An 18,020-nucleotide genomic window follows, 5' to 3' on the forward strand; every position below is an offset into this window, starting at 1 on the left:
GCAAAAAGTGTACAGCAAACTTTATAAACGCAACAAACATGTAAGCAATGCATTAGTGCCAGTAAAATGTGCAAAGTATAAACGGCTGACAAGTTAATCTAATGCATCTTGGTCTTAGGTTACACACTTGCAGCACTTGCATGTCCTCTAACCAGAGAGTGAAGACAACTTCAAGTGAACACTTAGGCTGTCAGCAAAGTGGACTTTAAAAGCCTGTACTGCGTCCTAATTGCATTTGATTCACTATATATAAAGACCATTCAGTTATTAAAATCTAATTTGTACTGTATATCTTTAAGTAGACCTATTATCATACCTGTCAACCCTCCCGTTTTTCCTGGGATTCTCCCGTATTACAGTTTTATCCTGCTATCATCCCGTAAAGGTATTTTATCGTATTTCTCCCGTATTTTCAGTTTTTTTTTGAAGGGTGGCAAATATAACATTAAAGAGTCGAGCCTCCGTATACGCAACACATACCGCCGAACCACCAGGGGCCGCCCCTTGCTCTTAAATGTGTTTCTGTTCTGTGCTTTTGCTTTGTTTAGGCATGAAAATTATACCTGTCAACATTGGGATGTGCAAATGAGGCATATGCACACCATAATAAGGGATTCCCAAGACCCCCTTTAAAAAATCCCCAAATGACTAAATATGTTCATTTGGAGCTGTTTCGTTGTAAATAAACAGTTAAATGGTCAGTAATATGTTTTATTATTATTATTATTATTTTAAAAAAGTAAAAAATAAATAGTATACATTAGCAGCAAATACATTAGCAAACAGTTCAGCTTATTAAAATGAATAGCTATGAAACAGAATCAAATCTCATTAGCCGTTTCTTCACTGTTTAACGTACACATTCTGAGTAAAGAGCAACGAATGAATGTCTTATTTATTTAGATTTTTCCGTTTGATTACATTAAATAACAGAGGTGTCACTTTAAAAGTGCACACATCAAACGTTATAATGAAAGCATTTCATCTGCTTTCCTAACTGTTTATGCTCATTTAGGACGAAATTAAAATCGACATGTTTAGATATTAATATTATTAATTATGTGTATATCCGTTCAAACACGCACCCAAATCCCAGACTTTTGCTTAGCTTCAAATCACGAGTACAGAATCCGTCTGGGAAACAGTATATTTATCACTTTGGAGTAGAGGTCTGCATAAATTTCCGAATAAATCGCGGGAGCGGTCGGTAACGGGTTTAATTTGGGACGGGAGCGGGCTGTCTAGCAATATCGCAGATATTGCTATGCGAATGAGAGAGAGAGAGAGCGAGAGCGAGCTTTGCCTGTGTGTGTGCTTGTGTGTATGTTAGTGCGCGCGCGCGCGAATGAGAGAGAGAGAGAGAGAGAGAGAGAGAGAGAGAGAGAGAGAGAGAGAGAGAGAGAGAGAGAGAGAGATTTCCCAGATAGCAAAATACACTCGGGCCAGTTCCGGCTAGATTCTCACCTGCTGTAGACTTACCACTCAGCCCGGCTCCGGCTGCTTGTGGACTCACTGCCCGATTCCGGCCCGAATCAATCGGGTCAGATGCGGCGGCCGTAAGCGAGCCGACGCTGCCGCATCCGCGCCGGAATCGGCCCGAGAGTAATTTGCGCTGCGGCCCGGAGAATAAAACCTTTTGGTATTACATTGGTACTTGATACATGGTATTACAAGCCTTTGAGTTGATATAACAGCAAATGCCTGTGTGTCTGCTTGGTGCTTGTGTGTGTGTTAGTGCGCACGCGCGCGTATGAGAGAGAGAGAGAGAGAGAGATTTGTCTGTGTGTGTGTGCTTGGTGCTGTGTGTGTGTGTGTGTGTGTGTTTATACAGACAGCTTGGCTGTATGGACTGTATAGCTGGGGGATTTTCGGTTTTGTTCTCCCCCGCTCTTTAGCGGGATCGGGCGCGGCGGGCAAAAAACGGGGCGGGTCGGGCAGCGGGACAATAAATTCTTAATATAAGCGGGAGCGGTCGGGTTCGGGCTAAAACCTGGCGGGTGCGGGATTCAAAATTTAGTCCCGCGCAGATCTCTACTTTGGAGCGCGTCAGCTGACAGTCATGCACCTCTATATGACTGTTTTGAGGATTGCATATGAACGGGGAGACGGCACCTGTAATGAAAAGGAAGGGAATCGCGCCATCTTTATGTTTATTTTAAAGTGTTTTGTGCCTAAACAAAGCAAAAGCACAGAACAGACTCGCATTTAAGAGCAAGGGGCGGCCCCTGGTGGTTCGGTGGTATGGGTTGCGTATAGGGAGGCTCGACTCTTTAATGTTTATTTGCCACCCTTCAGAGAAAATACGGGAGAAATACGGGAAAATACCTTTAAGGCATCATAGCAGGATAGAACTGTAAAATAGGGGAGAATCCCGGGAAAAACGGGAGGGTTGACAGGTATGATGAAAACACTCTGAAATAAATATATAAAAGGGGCGGCATTACCCTTCCTTTTCATTACAGGTGCCGTCTCCACTTCATATGCAACCCTCAAAACAGTCATATGACTGTTAGCTGACGCAGTCCATAGTGATTGACTGTTTCCCAAATGTTTTTTTTACTCACGATTTAAAGCGGAGCGAAAGTCTGGGTTTTGGGTGTGTGTTTATACAGATATACATGTAATTAATAATAATAATATTTAAAGATGTCGATCGTGGTGGTTTTTTTTTTTTTCAAACACAAGTAATTTCGTCCTAAATGAGCATAAAAAGTTTGGAAAGCAATGGAATGATTTCATCATAATGTTAGATGTGTGCATTTTTAAAGTGACACCTGTTATTTAATGTAATCAAGCGAAGAAAATCTAAATAAATCATTCAATCTTTGGTCTTTAATTAGAATGTGAAAAAATGACTAATAAGATTTGATAGCTTGATTCTATTTCATTACATTAGCTATTAATTTTAATAAGCTAAACTGTTTGCTAATTTATTTGCTGCTAATGTAGACTATTTAATACTTTATTTTGTAAATAATAAAAATATTAAAACATATTACTGAGCATTTACAATGAAACAGCTCCAAATGAGCATATTTAGTAATTTGGGGGAGTTTTTAAAAAGGGGGATCCCTTATTATGGTCGGCGTATCCCTTATTTTCACATCCCGATGTTGACAGGTATGCCTATTAAGCCCCTTTTTCATTCATTTATTCATTCATTCATTCATTCATTTTCCTTCAGCTCTATTTCAGAGGTCGCCACAGCAGAATTAACCTCCAACTACTCCGGCATATGTTTCAAGCAGCAGATGCCCTTCAAGCCACAACCCAGTATTGGAAGCACCCATACACTCTCTCATTCACACACACACTTATACACCACGGCCAGTTTTGTGTACCCAATTCACCTACAGCACATGTCTTTGGACTGTGGGGGAAACCGGAAAACTCTGAGGAAACCCACGCCAACACTGGTGTAACGTGCAAACTCCACACAGAAATGCCAACTAACCCAGCTGGGACTCAAACCAGCGACCTTCTTGCTGTAAGGCAACAGTGCTAACCACTGAGCCACCGTCCTGCCCTATATAAATATTATATATATATATATATATATATATATATATAGTCTATATATATAGTCTATATATATATATATATATATATATATATATATATATATATATATATATATATATATATATATATATATATATATAGTCTATATATATAGTCTATATATATAGTCTATATATATATAGTCTATATATATATATATATATATATATATATATATATATATATAGTCTATATATATATATATATATATATATATATATATATATATATATATATATATATATATATATATATATATATATATATATAGTCTCTTTAATGTATCTTTATTTCACACCAAATTTGATTGCAATCAACCATACCCCATGAGATGGGCTGTCAGAACGTAAAGCCTTCCAAATCATCCATTTAGGATGCTGCAGTGCAACACAGCTGTCTGTAGGCAGCACACTAGGATTTGGTACGGAGCCATAGATTGTAAACGGACATGACTGTGCAAGTTCCTCTAAATGTGTTCCCCATCCAAAACTCTCTGAAGTAGTTCCGCTGGCAAGTCACCGCATGTATAATTCTACGCTCTGCCATGTGGTAATACCTCATTACAGGGCACATTTGTCGCTAATTCCTACAAAAGCCTGAAACACTTTGAGCCTATTTATTATGAGCTACAGTTGAAGTCAAAATAATTAGCCCTCCTGTGAATTTTGCTAATATTTCTCACATTATGTTTAACAGAGCAAGTAATTATTCACAGTATTTCCGATAATGTTTGTCTTGTTTTTTTATTTAGGCTAGAATGAAAGCAGTTTTAATTTCTATAAACCATTTTAAGGTCAATATTATTAGCCTCCTTAAGCAATATTTGTTTCGATTGTCAACAGAGCAAGCCACTGTTATACAATGAATTGAGCATTTTGAGCGCTTGATGAGCTTCACGAAGGATTCGCGCAAGTTAAAAATCAGATGGCATGACGTGAATCCACGCCTATCGGTGAATTTCACGCACAAATTAATTGAAGTTAATGTGAGAATGAAACGAGGTAACTTAAAATATTCACGCAAGCTGCATCTGATCAAACAGCATAAAATCATCAAGAGGCGACACTGTACTGCGATTTGGGAAACAGCCACTAGGTGCCGCGGCGGCCACTTTGGAATGAAAATTCCAGTATAACAACAGCATATTATAAGACTGTAAAATAAACTATTAAAAGTGCTGATGATTGTGATAGTAAGTGTTGTATTGTCGTCTTTCAGGTTGTATCTCAGCTTTAATTCACTTTTAAAATAAATAAATAAAAAACAAAGCAGCTGCCCCTGCTGAAAAATCCAGCTTAAACCAGCCTAGGCTGGTTGGCTGGTTTTAGCTGGTTGACCAGCCTGGTTTTAGAGGTGTTTTGGCCATTTCCAGGCTGGTTTCCAGCTAGAGATCTGCGCGGGACAAAATTTTGAATCCCGCTCCCGCCCGCACCCGCCAGGTTTTAGCCCGAACCCGACCGCTCCCGCTTATATTAAGAATTTATTGTCCCGCTGCCCGACCCGCCCGATCCCGCTTAAGAGCGGGGGAGAACAAAACCGAAAATCACCCAGCTATACAGTCCAGACAGCCAAGCTGTCTGTATAAACACACACACACAGCACCAAGCACACACACATAGACAAAGCTCTCTCTCTCTCTCTCTCATATGCGCGCGCACTAACACACACACAAGCACCAAGCAGACACACAGGCGTCTGCTGTTATATCAACTCAAAGGGTTGTAATACCATGTATCAAGTACCAATGTAATACCAAAAGGTTTTATATAAAGGTATATAAATACTGAGTCGCGCCAGCTCCGGGCCGCAGCGCACATTACTCTCGGGCCGATTCCGGCGCGGATGCATATAGGACAAATTATGTTTACATACCTTTATATGTGATACTTTTAATTAAATATTTGTTAATTGTTAAATTACACATCGTTCTAGACAATTTTTATATGGAAAATATACCTAATAATAATAATAATAATAATAATAATAATTATAATATTAACAACAACAACAACAATAATAATAATAATAACAACAATAATAATAATAATAATGATAATAATAACAACAACAATAATAATAATGATTACAGCAATAGTAATAATAATAATGACAGCAATAATAATAATAACAAGAATAATAGTAAATTATTATTATTATAATTATGTTTATTATTTAGACCTTTATTAAATAAAACTATTTGAAATGCTTTAAGACCTTTAAAAAAAAACAAATAAATAAATGTATGTTTTTCAACATTTTTATTATACTTTTGCGACTGATTTCTGTTTATAAACACTGAAACACTGGCTCGCTTATGGCCGCCGCATCTGGCCCGATTCGGGCTGGAATTGAGCAGTGAGTCCACGCATCCGCATCCGGCCCGAGTGGTAAGTCTCCGGCAGGCGAAAATCTAGCCGGAACTGGCCCGAGTATATTTTGCTATCTGGGAAAGCTCTCTCTCTCTCTCTTTCTCATTCGCGCGCGCACTAGCATACACACACACAAGCACCAAGCACACACACAGGCAAAGCTCTCTCTCTCTCTCATTCGCATAGCAATATCCGCGAAACCAGCCTGGAAGTAGCCAAAACCCCTCTAAGACCAGCCTGGTCGACCAGCTAAAACCAGCCAACCAGCCTAGGCTGGTTTAAGCTGGATTTTTCAACAGGGCGCCATCGCAGCAGCAATAAGATCCAATGGACGGCCGACCGCTTTCACACTAAAATGGCGGAATCCAGGGCTGTTGCTGGGCGCTGCTGTTGCAATGGCAATCGCCTCTCGCCCCCCGAACACCAACAACAGGCGCTTCGTCATAATCATGCCTATAAGAGAATTAAGAGAAAGCTCCTGATTGGTTAGCGCGGTGCGAATGTCCGCTGATTTTCTAACTTGATCGATTTGTGCAAAACACATCAATAGCGCAAAATGCTTAACTTGCGCCATTTGGTTCACATGAATCGTGTAATTCATGCCGCCTTATTCGCGCGTTTAATGCCGCAGGGTGTTTATTCACATCTTTGCATTGACTTAACATGTAAATCACTCACGCTTGACGCTTCTTTCGCGTCTGGTGTGAATGCAGCATTGTACAATGACTTGCGCAATTAACCTAATTAACGTAGTTAAGCTTTTAAATTGCAGTGTAAGCTGAAAACTAATGTCTTCTTTCTATTAAACAGAAATTGGGGGAAAATATACAGGGAGGCGAATAATTCTGACTTGTAACTATACATGACATCGAAGCCAGTCATACTGTTAGCATACGGATGAATGTAGAAACCTGAAGGAATGTATTTATTTTTTGTATTTGACAATATCGACCCATTTAGAGTTAAAGCAATCAATGTGTTCATATTCGGTTGGAGGACAAACCTCCCCCTTGTGCTCCGTTTGCAGGACGCATCCAGGCGTGACCCAGATTAGAGGGAGGCTTATCTGATCCCCGTCCCGATTCCACACTTCTTTGCTGCTCGTGGAAACTAGTAAAGCATATTTCACCAATTGACTTTATGACAAAAGGAGGAGGATGAGGTTGCTTATCACATATATTATCTAGATTTATATGATATTGGTTTATTGATCGCTACCGCAAGCTCCGACCATGTTCACTCCCAGAAGATGCGTTTAAGTTGAGGGTTTAATATGAATAAATGAAAACAAGCCGTTTTTAGAATTCTCACATTCACTTGGATGTAATTATCTGAGTAATTATAATCAATGTGGTCAATATTTTAACTTTTTATTCATTTATTCATTTTCTTGTCAGCTTAGTCCCTTTATTAATCCAGAGTCGCCACAGTGGAATGAACCGCCAACTTATCCAGCAAGTTTTTACGCAGCGGATGCCCTTCCAACAGCAACCCATCTCTGGGAAACTATTTATATAAGATTTTATTATTAATAATATATATTTATATTTATTAATAATATATATATATATATATATATATATATATATATATAAATATTTTATATATATATATATATATATATATATATATATATATATATATATATATATATATATATATATATATATATATATATATATATATATATATTTTTTATATTTAAAACAAACCCCAACAATTTAACCCTTTACAAATGAGGGAATTGATTCATTCATTTTCTATCCTTTATCAATCAGGGGTCGCCACAGCGGAACGAACCGCCAACTTATCCAGCAAATGTTTTATGCAGCGGATGCTCTTCCAGCCGCAACCCAACACTGGGAAACACCCACACACTTTTGCATTTACACACATACACTACAACCAATTTATCTTGTTCAATTTACCTATAGCGCATGTCTTTGAACTTGTGGGAGAAACCAGAGGAAACCCACACCAACACGGGGAGAACATGCAAACTCCACACAGAAATGCCAACTGACCCAGTGGGGGCTTGAACCAGCAACCTTCTTGCTGTGAGGTGATCGTGCTACCCACTGCGACACGTTGCCCCCAAATGAGGGAAAAAATCAAGTCACCTCCTTGCTTAAATATTAAACGTAATACTTCACATATTATTAGAGCAAGAGATCCCTACTTTATGAATTTGCTGGTTTGACATTTTCCATTTTTATGAAAAATCGTAAGAATTGAAGGTTTGGGAATTTATAATTAGTCTATTAAAGTCATTCACAAATGAAACGTTTTATAATCATTATTGCATTTTTGAAAACGCCCTTTCTTGTTATAAAATAGTCTATAACAAATGCCATTTTGTAAGCCACTATACCCGATATAGGACAAATTATGTTTACATACCTTTATATGTGATACTTTTAATTAAATATTTGTTAATTGTTAAATTAGACATCGTTCTGGACAAATTTTATATGGAAAATATACCTAATAATAATAATAATAATACTAATAATAATAATTATAATATTAACAACAACAACAACAATAATAATAATAATAATAATAATAACAATAATAACAACAACAACAACAACAACAACAACAACAACAATAATAATAATAATAACAACAACAACAACAACAACAACAACAACAACAACAATAATAATAATAATAATAATAATAATAATAATAATAATAATAACAATGATTACAGCAATAATAATAACAATAATGACAGCAATAATAACAACAAGAATAATAGTAAATTATTATTATTATAATTATGTTTATTATTTAGACTTTTATTAAATAAAACTATTTGAAATGCTTTAAGACCTTTAAAAACAAAAACAAATAAATAAATGTATGTTTTTCAACATTTTTTTTTATACTTTTGCGACTGATTTCTGTTTATAAACACTGAATATGAACATAAATTATGAATAAATATATAAACATTTATACGTTTTTTTCATCCAAAAGCCAAATTACTTAATTTGTTAGTTTGAAATATTGTTTTTGTAGAAATTAATAAGATAAATGTCTCATAAATCATTTTTTTTATTCAGTTTGTTCCCGAGGCATTAATACAGGTAATTCTCAAATAATATGTTATTAAATTAATTATTGTGGAAATTACCAACCACTCATATCGTGATTACAAAATAAGTGCATTTTTGTGCATTTTTGATGTAATATGTCACATTTAATCCAATGTTTCATACTTAATAATATGCATAATAAGAAAGGAACGGCTTGAACTAATGCATTTTAAGCTTTTACTGTTAATCAAAAGACAAATCAGTTTATGCACCTTTAGTGCACTCCTAATGGTTCCACATGCTGTTCTGCACCATCTAGGATTCATTTCTGATCATATGTACCAATCAAAGATCAAAACAAGATTCATTTTGACCAAAAACACCCACTTAATTGCTACTTTACTAGAAGAAAGCTTTCTAAAAACACACAAAATGATAGCAAAGATTTAATTTGAGTGATTTTTAGTCAACTTCATTTTACAGTATACATTAGCTTTCAAATTTCTGTTAAAGCCTTTTGAAAGCCATATGAAGAATTATGTCATTTCTTGCTTAAATATTAAACATAATACTTCACATATTATTATAGTAAGAGATATTATGCATTATTATATTTTTGAAAATGGCCTTTCTTGTTATGAAATAATATATAAAAAAATAAATATGAATAATTATGCTTGCTATTTTGTAAGCCTCTACACCCGATATAGGTCAAAATATGTTTAAATAAATTTATACATGATACTTTTAATTAAATTTAACAAAAATTAAATAATTAAATAAAAATGTAACAAAATTTGACAATTTTGATATGGAAAATATACATAATAATAATAATAATAATAATAATAATAATAATAATAAACAATAATAACAACAACAATAATAATAAATAATAATAATAATAATAATAATAAAGAACAACAACAACAACAACAACAACAACAACAACAACAACAATAATAATAATAATAATAATAATAATAATAATTATTATTATTATTATTATTATTATTATTTAGTTTTTATTAAATAAAACCATTATAAATGGTTTAAGACCTAAAAAAAAGAGAGTAAATTATTGTATGCGTTTCAACATTTTTTATTACACTTTTGTGACTGATTTTTGTCTCTAAACACTGTATTTAAACACTTTCTGTTTTTGTTTCATATAAAAGATAAATAACTTCATTTGGGGGTTCGAAATATTGTGTTTTGTTAGAAATTATTATTAATGTATCATAACTCCATTTGTTCGTGAGGGATTAATGCAGGTAATTCTCCAATGATCTGATATTAAATAAATGATTGTTGCAATTACCAGCCACTCATATCGTGATTACAAAAATAAGTGCATTTTTGATACAATATGCAAATTTAATTAAATGTTCATACTTAATAATATGCATAATTGGATGAAACGTCTTCAACTGATACAGTTTCTAGCTTTTACTGTTAATCAAAAGACAAATCTCAGTTTATGCACCTGTAGTACCTCTGAAAGAGAAAGCGCTCCTAATGCTTCCACACGCTGTTCTGCACCACCTAGAGGATTCATCCCTGATCATATCTACCAATAAAATAACTAAATAAATAAAAAATACAAAGCACGATCACTCTCCAAAAACAATGCAATTTGCATGAATTAAACTTGCATTGATTATTTTTCTTATAAAGCAAACATGAGCCAGTTGTCACCGGAGCGGTTTCTTTTGGTGACCACCGGAGTCGTGCGCGTAAAAGTCTCCAGTTACGCACGGCACGGGCACGCGAGGCTTCAAACCAATTTATTACACCACCAAAATCATCGCTAACATAGGAATATCTCCATTATTTGGAGTCACTACACATATAAATCACATTTAAAGAGCGAAAGCAAGACTGCCAGTCCTACCTGGTGTGCCAAAACAGCGTCAACGCGAAGACAAGAAGATGAACCGCGAACCTCTCCCTCATTTCTGACACTCAAACCTGTGGAAGACAAAAGCGAATGAATCCTCAAAGAAGAAGAAGAAGAAAAGAGGGTTTGTTTCAGTAATCACCGCCGATCTCAGTCGTGTTAAGTTCTTCCATACGCGGTCCATAAAATCCACCTGCTGATCTTAGATGATGGATCCCAGACATTTCATTAATATTTACAGCGTGTGTCAACGCATGATGTGAATACCAACATCTCTGAGGGAGGAAAACACTGAGCAAGTGTCCGCAAATCGCGCCGTGAAGAAGATGATGATGATCTTCATGTAAGCAGCATATGGCTGGGCATCATTTAGGCTACACACATGGTCGGAAACACAATATCCACAAAGATGCTCTACTCTGAGGGGAGCAAACCCACCTGTGATCCACCAGATCCGCTCTGCCCAGACTGATATACAACGAGCGGGATGTGAAAGTTTATTCCCAGCCGAAGAAACCGTGTTATCGGAGAAGCGCGCACGTGGATCAGGAACAAGCCTTAATGAATTCCCATCATAATTCTCTACAATATCAGATGCACACGAGCATGACTGTGAGGGTCTCTGATCCTCCACCGCGTCTCTCTCTCTCTCTCTCTCTCTCTCTCTCTCTTTCTCTCTTTAACTAACGCACCGATGCGCCCTGACGCGCCGTGATCTGAGATCTTCTTAACTGAATCTCATACTGCTCACTATTTATTTTTTTTTCTCTCTTGAAAGAAAGAAAAGGGGGACAACTACAAAGAAAGGGACAGGCAGACAACTGGGTCCTAAAGGCAGTTATATTAGGGCGCTGATTGCTCGCGCGCGCACAGTTGATACGTTGTGTGACGGTATGTTTTATTTTCATCTCGATTTATAGACTATACGCACATCATCAAATAACAGTAATTTTGAGGTAAAATATGTGTATGTAAAACAAATAGCTTTTTCACGGTTCGGTTTTAGTTGGTTTTGTTACTTGACATGATATGTTCAGTACAAAAATACAACAAAAGCACAAATGAACATAATATTGCAAAGATGCTAACACAATTACCAGCGTTTGTTGGGTTTTTAGGTGTCTATAATAGCTGTTTCCAGATAGAAATGGGATCCTGCTAAAAAAAATCCAGCTTAAACCAGCCTAGGTTGGTTGGCTGGTTTTAGCTGGTTGACCAGGCTGGTTTTAGAGGGATTTTGGCCATTTTTAGGCTGGTCTCCAGCCATTTCCAGCCTAATCTTATCTGGTCAGGCAGGAAAATGACCAGCTGAATCCAGCTAAAACCAGCTTGATCAGCCTGGTTTAAGCTGGACATAGCTGGTTTTGGCTGGGCTTCCAGCCTGGCTAGGCTGGTCAAGCTGGTTTTAGCTGGTCATCTCCCAGCCTGACCAGCTAAGACCAAGCTGGAAATGGCCAAAACCCCTCTAAAACCAGCCTGGTTGACCAGCTAAAACCAGCCAACAAGCCTAGGCTGGTTTAAGCTAGTTTTTTCAGTACATTGAAAATGAACTTTAAGCATTAATTGGCAGTTTATTGTTAAATATGAATTGGTGGTTCATTCCACTGTGGCGACCCCTGATAAAGCAGGAAGTAAGCCAAAGAAATGGGTGAGGTTAGTGGTACAAATAACACCACTAAAATATTTACTGCAATGAGTAATTTCTTTGTCATTTGTAATCTGATTTTGGGAAATGATTTATTAATTAATTAATGATTTAATTAATGATTAATTAATAAATGATTTGATTAATTAATGATTTTTAGACAGTTCACAAATCCAGCACAAGATCTGGTTTAAAGTATCACGTGAGAAACGAGAGATGGAAGCTCCAAATTTTTTTTATTTTTTTTTTATAAAACTGACACACAAAAACAGTTCACGTTCTTTTGAAGTGATTTTGAAGTTGTACGAAAAAAAGTGTTAATTTCAATAATGGAAGATGGAAATGCTGAATATGCTCTGATGTGGCGAACATTGCACCAATCAGCTCGCCTTCTTACTGTTGGTTGCTAGGTTACCAATACTACAGTTAGCTGCTTTAACAACGTGATGGAACGCACGTAATTTGCAATAGGGATTTATTTATTTATTTTTTTTGCAAGCTGAAAAGATTGAAACCCAGATTACATTTACTAGGATACACATAAAATGTTTTGTAGTAAAAATAATAAATAAATAAATAAATAAATAAATAAATAAATGCTTTTAGTACATAGATATACATTTGCTAAATAGCTAACATAAATTAGCAGCTCCTAATTGGTTTTGATCTACCATAACTTACGCAGCCTCCGCAGCTGAGACTACCGCTTGGCACAAAACGTTCGGCCAGCGAATTAACTAAAATGGTGGTGCCCAACTGAGTCTGATTTCTTTCAAGTTTTTTTTTCTTCACTTTCGCCAATTTGTGAAGTTTTTTTTTTAACCTTTCACTGGCTTGCATGGTTTGGGATCAGTAGAGCTGCACATTGATATATTTGATCTCTAATGTTTAGACCCTCAGTAGTGATTATTAAACCACACTGAACTGAACTTAAACAGTAATAAACTACACTGTTCCAATTTATATTGATTGACAGTCACGTATTAACATGTCTCCATAGTAACATGTATAATCATATTCATATTAATGTCGTTTTAATTTATAATGTATTGTAAAAAATTATAAATGCATAAAACATCAATTGAAATTTTCTTTGCGGCTTGTATTTATTATTTTATTTATCTGTTTATGTGTTTGTTTATTAAATATGTACTAAAAAAATCCACCTGTGGGACAGTGACGATAAACACTGCAGCAGAAATAACTCATGCAAGTCACATCTCTCTCGCCTATTGTCCCCCGCTGCAACACAAACAGAGTTATTATCAAAATGCCAAAGCTGAATATTACATACCAAGCAAATGCTGATCGCTGGCTGTCAAGTAAAATTGCAATTTTCTGGGTTTATTTAAACAAACAAAAGCATACAGTGTGAAACAATGCTCTGCTGAACCAATCATAAACATAAACACCGCTCGCCTCATAAATATTAATGCGTTTGCAGATTTGCCCGAAAATGTAACGGACTGTGTTTAGTTTCAGCTAACTGGAATGATGGATGGAATAAGCGGTTATTAAAACCGGTCACATGCTGTGCTTGTCCAATCAATGGCTTAAACCTTGTAAATATGCAAATAAGGCAGTTGAAATCCCGAATACTGATGGCCCAGGAATAATTGCATGAAACATGGAATTATTAAACCCGCCAAAAACTCTCTGAGGCATTATTTTTTATATAAAAAAGATTGTAGATTGTAATTTTAAATTCATCAGGATGAGATTGGAGTAAAAAAAATAAATAAATCAGGCAAGTCGCTGTCTGTTAAAGAGAGGTCTAAGATCAGGTCTTTTAGTCATGCATTATTAATGCTGAATAAAATGATTTCCACATGAAACACATCCTTTATCCAAGCTTTCCCTCCTTGGAATATTTGATGTCGCTGTGATATCAATAGCAGGGGGTTTCACAGGAAAAACAACGCATATGTATGTGTGTGTGGGCGCGTGCTGAAACACATAACCAGACGCAAACTTTATCTTAATCTAGGAAATCTGCAATACAACATCATGGCGTTCGATAATATTTCACGACCCTCATCTTCTCCTTTGTAATATGTATTTATGCTAGGGTGGCATTCATACATAAATAATCCAAAACACAGTGAGATCCCCCCCTCCAATGCCAATACAGAAATAGGACATAGACAATCACTTTTTTTCTCCTGCGTCCTCAAAATGTATAGTTGAAGTCGAAATAAGCTGGCCTCCTGTGAATTTTGTTGTTGTTGTTCTTTCATAAATATTTCTCAAGTGCTGTTTACCAGAGCAAGGAAAGCTTTACAGTATTTCCTATATTTTTTCTTCAGGAGAAATTCTTATTTGTTTTAGCTTGGCTGAAAAAAAGGCAGTTTTTAAAAACAAATTCATAGGGTTAATTTATTTATTTACAACACAAAATCAGAAAAAAGTTGAGACAGTATGGAAAAAAATAAAATAAAATAGTGATTTCTAAAATTACTTTGACCACAACAGACATTATTTTAATGTGTTCCTCATTATTTTAATTGTTCGTTTGTTTGTTTCACAATAAACCCGTATTTCAATTTTAGTTCTTACAATCCCATTTAAAAAAAAGTAAGGACAGTAAAGCATTTACCATTTTACAATGTTGCTATTCCTTTTCACAACACGTTTAGGGACTGAAAACACCAAGTGATGAAATGTTTCAGGTGTAATTTTGTCCCATTCTTCCTGCAAACAAGTCTTAAGGTGGGCAACAGTACGGGGCAGGCCCGGGTTGGCTAATACGGGAGAATTCCCGGTGGGCCGGTCCGTTTTTTGGCCGCGAGGGTCGGTGTCCCTAGCTCCAGAATCTGTTGCTCTCAGCAGTCACACATTTTAAATTAATTTATTTATTTACTTGACCACAGTCTTCTTATTCATTATTTTACCGCAGCTCTGCTCTTTTTATATATAACCAGCCTGCAGGTTAATAATGATTTAAGTCACCTTTCACTGTATAACTGTTGTGGTCCAGTGGTTAGCACGTTAGATTACAACGTCACCGACCTGGGTTTGATCTTCGTCTGAGTATGTTATTATTTTCATTTTTATTGTTGAGACATATAATACTGTTTGGGTTGTTGAACATTTAAAGGTCTAAAGCAGCTGTTTTCTCAAAAAAAGACGTGATAGTGTCATTAGAAACTGAATTGGAAGTGACCTTATTTTAATATAGTCAGTCGTGAACTGAGGTGGGCCGGTCTGAGGCTTGAAACTCCAGGGCTGAAAAGGAGTCCCACTCCGGCCCTGGTACGGGGTCTTCTCTGTCGCATTTTGAGCTTCAAAATGCACCATATATTCTCTATTGGAGACAGGTCAGGACTGCAGACAGGCTTAAAAAAAATTCATGAAATACTGATTCATCTAACGACAGTATGCATTTCAACTGTGTAATAGTTCATCCCACATGCCTTAGAGCCCAAAGAAGTCAACAGTGCTGGACACTGTTAACATAGGGCTCCTATTTGGCACACGTAAATAAATATTATGAATAGTTTAGATTAGCAGCAAATGAACTAGCAAACAGTTTAGCTTATCAAAATTAATAGATATTATAAAGTATTAGAATCAAGTTATCACATATCATTAATCTTTTCTTCACTGAATAACTTACACATTCTAATTAAAGAGCAGAGAATGAATCTCATTTATTTGGATTTTTCATTTGATTACATTAAATAAGAGAGGTGTCAGGAATGCACACATCTAACATTATAATGAAAGCATTTGATTGCTTTCCTAACTTTTTATGCTCATTTAAGACAAACTTAGTTGTGTTCAAAAAAAGAAAAAAACCATCAAGATCGACATCTTTAGATATTATTATTAATTATGCATATATGTCCCAGACTTCAAATCATGAGTACAGAATCCATTTGGGAAACAGCATCTATTTATCACTATGGAATGTGTCTGACAGTCAGGCACCGCTATAGGAGGGGCGACGGCGCCTGTAATGAAAAGGAAGGGAATCCCGACATCAACTAAACAAAAGCATAGAACAGACTCACATTTAAGTGCAAAGGACGGCCCCTGGTGGTTCGGCGGTATGGGTTGCGTATAGGGAGGATCGGTATATTTATTGCCACCCTTCAGAGAAAGACTGAACATATGGCAGAAATATGGGAAAATACCTTTACGGGATGATAGCGGGATAGAACTGTAAAATACCAACGCAATCTCACGGCAGTTCGTAACTTTTTGATTTAGTGGCTTATTCGTATGAATTTGTAATTCGTACAATTTAGTACGATTTGCTCATCACCCAGTAATGGTTGGGGTTAGGGGTGGAGTTAAGTGCCACATCTCCTTTTTAAAATCGTACATTTTTGTACGACTGAATTTCGTACGACTGTGAGCCACTAAACGGACAAAACATAAAATACTTCCGTTTCCTTTTGAGATCAGGCTGAAAATACAGGAGAATCCTGGGAAAAAAACAGGTATCTTGAGCCCATGTGGTGATATCGCTTATAGATGAATGTTGATTCTTGATGCAGTGCCGCCTGAGGGAGCGGAGATCATGATTGTTCATCATTAGGTTTGCTCCCTTGTAATAATAATTTTGACTTCAACTGTATATAACATCTTTATATAATAATAATAATGAACAAATAACACTAAATATTAGTCTTATGTCCACTTATTTAATTCCAAATGGCTTTATTGTGAACTAATTGCGAGCCTAAACAGCAAAGTATGTGCTGTCTCCTAAAAGCATTTTATTTAGAAACCTGCATTAGCTCTATTGATCGGGTCCAGATGATGAGTTTGTAATTGTTCTTCAGTCCCCTTTAGATCCTGCATAAATATTTAAAGCAAAAAAGGCAGCCGTGCTAGCCTGCGGCCACAAGAAGACAGATGAGAGTGTAATGCTAAATGCCAAAGCATGTTTGCCAGTGCAAAAACACATTCTGCGGTAGTACAAGAGCCGTCACATTTGAAGAAACACCACCTTGCTGTGACAAAGGCGATGCTACTGTACGTCAAAGGTAAGGGTTTGGTTTTAGTACAGCTTAAATGTTAGATTGAATTATTGTTCAAGTCATTTTAAAAGGTACTAAATTAATAGCGCCCCTGTATTTTTGCTTTCCAATTTCTGTTTAAGGAAGAATAGATCAACACATTTCTAAACATAGTAGTTTTAATAATAATTATTCCTAATAACTGATTTCTTGTATCTTTGCTATGATAATAGTACATTTTTACTAGATATTTTTCAAGATACTAGTATACATTTAAAGGTTTAAGAAGGGGCGTACTCACACGATATACAGTTGCCTTAAACCAGGCCAAAGCATGCTTGTCCCCCTCCTATCTCCCCTGACGGCCCGCACTCACATTACATTCGGGCCTAGGCACGCTTATGTCATCGATGCTGCACTGTTCAGTAAGCACTTTTGCTCAGCACATTGGAGATTTCTCTAGTTATATTGTTTTTGTGGTTTGATATGCAGAGACACACAGTCTAATATTTCACCGAACAGATCCGCCACTTT

At 36.1% G+C, this 18,020-nt stretch overlaps 2 protein-coding genes across 2 annotated transcripts in view; both read right to left on the minus strand.

Moving 5' to 3' along the window:
• Nucleotides 1–11,622, minus strand: part of gabra2b (gamma-aminobutyric acid type A receptor subunit alpha2b) — a 164,385-nt gene extending 152,763 nt beyond the window's left edge. The window contains exons 1-2 of the mRNA XM_073922466.1: nt 11,313–11,622; nt 10,869–10,945 (exon numbers count right to left, since the gene is read on the minus strand). Of these exons, the coding sequence (XP_073778567.1) occupies nt 10,869–10,930 (62 nt within the window). The 5' untranslated portion in view covers nt 10,931–10,945; nt 11,313–11,622. The remainder of the gene's footprint in view (nt 1–10,868; nt 10,946–11,312) is intronic.
• Nucleotides 1–18,020, minus strand: part of guf1 (GTP binding elongation factor GUF1) — a 365,280-nt gene that overhangs the window by 291,487 nt on the left and 55,773 nt on the right. The window lies entirely within an intron of this gene.

This window comes from Danio rerio, chromosome 14 (assembly GCF_049306965.1).
Source record: "Danio rerio strain Tuebingen ecotype United States chromosome 14, GRCz12tu, whole genome shotgun sequence".
Taxonomy (NCBI): domain Eukaryota; kingdom Metazoa; phylum Chordata; class Actinopteri; order Cypriniformes; family Danionidae; genus Danio; species Danio rerio.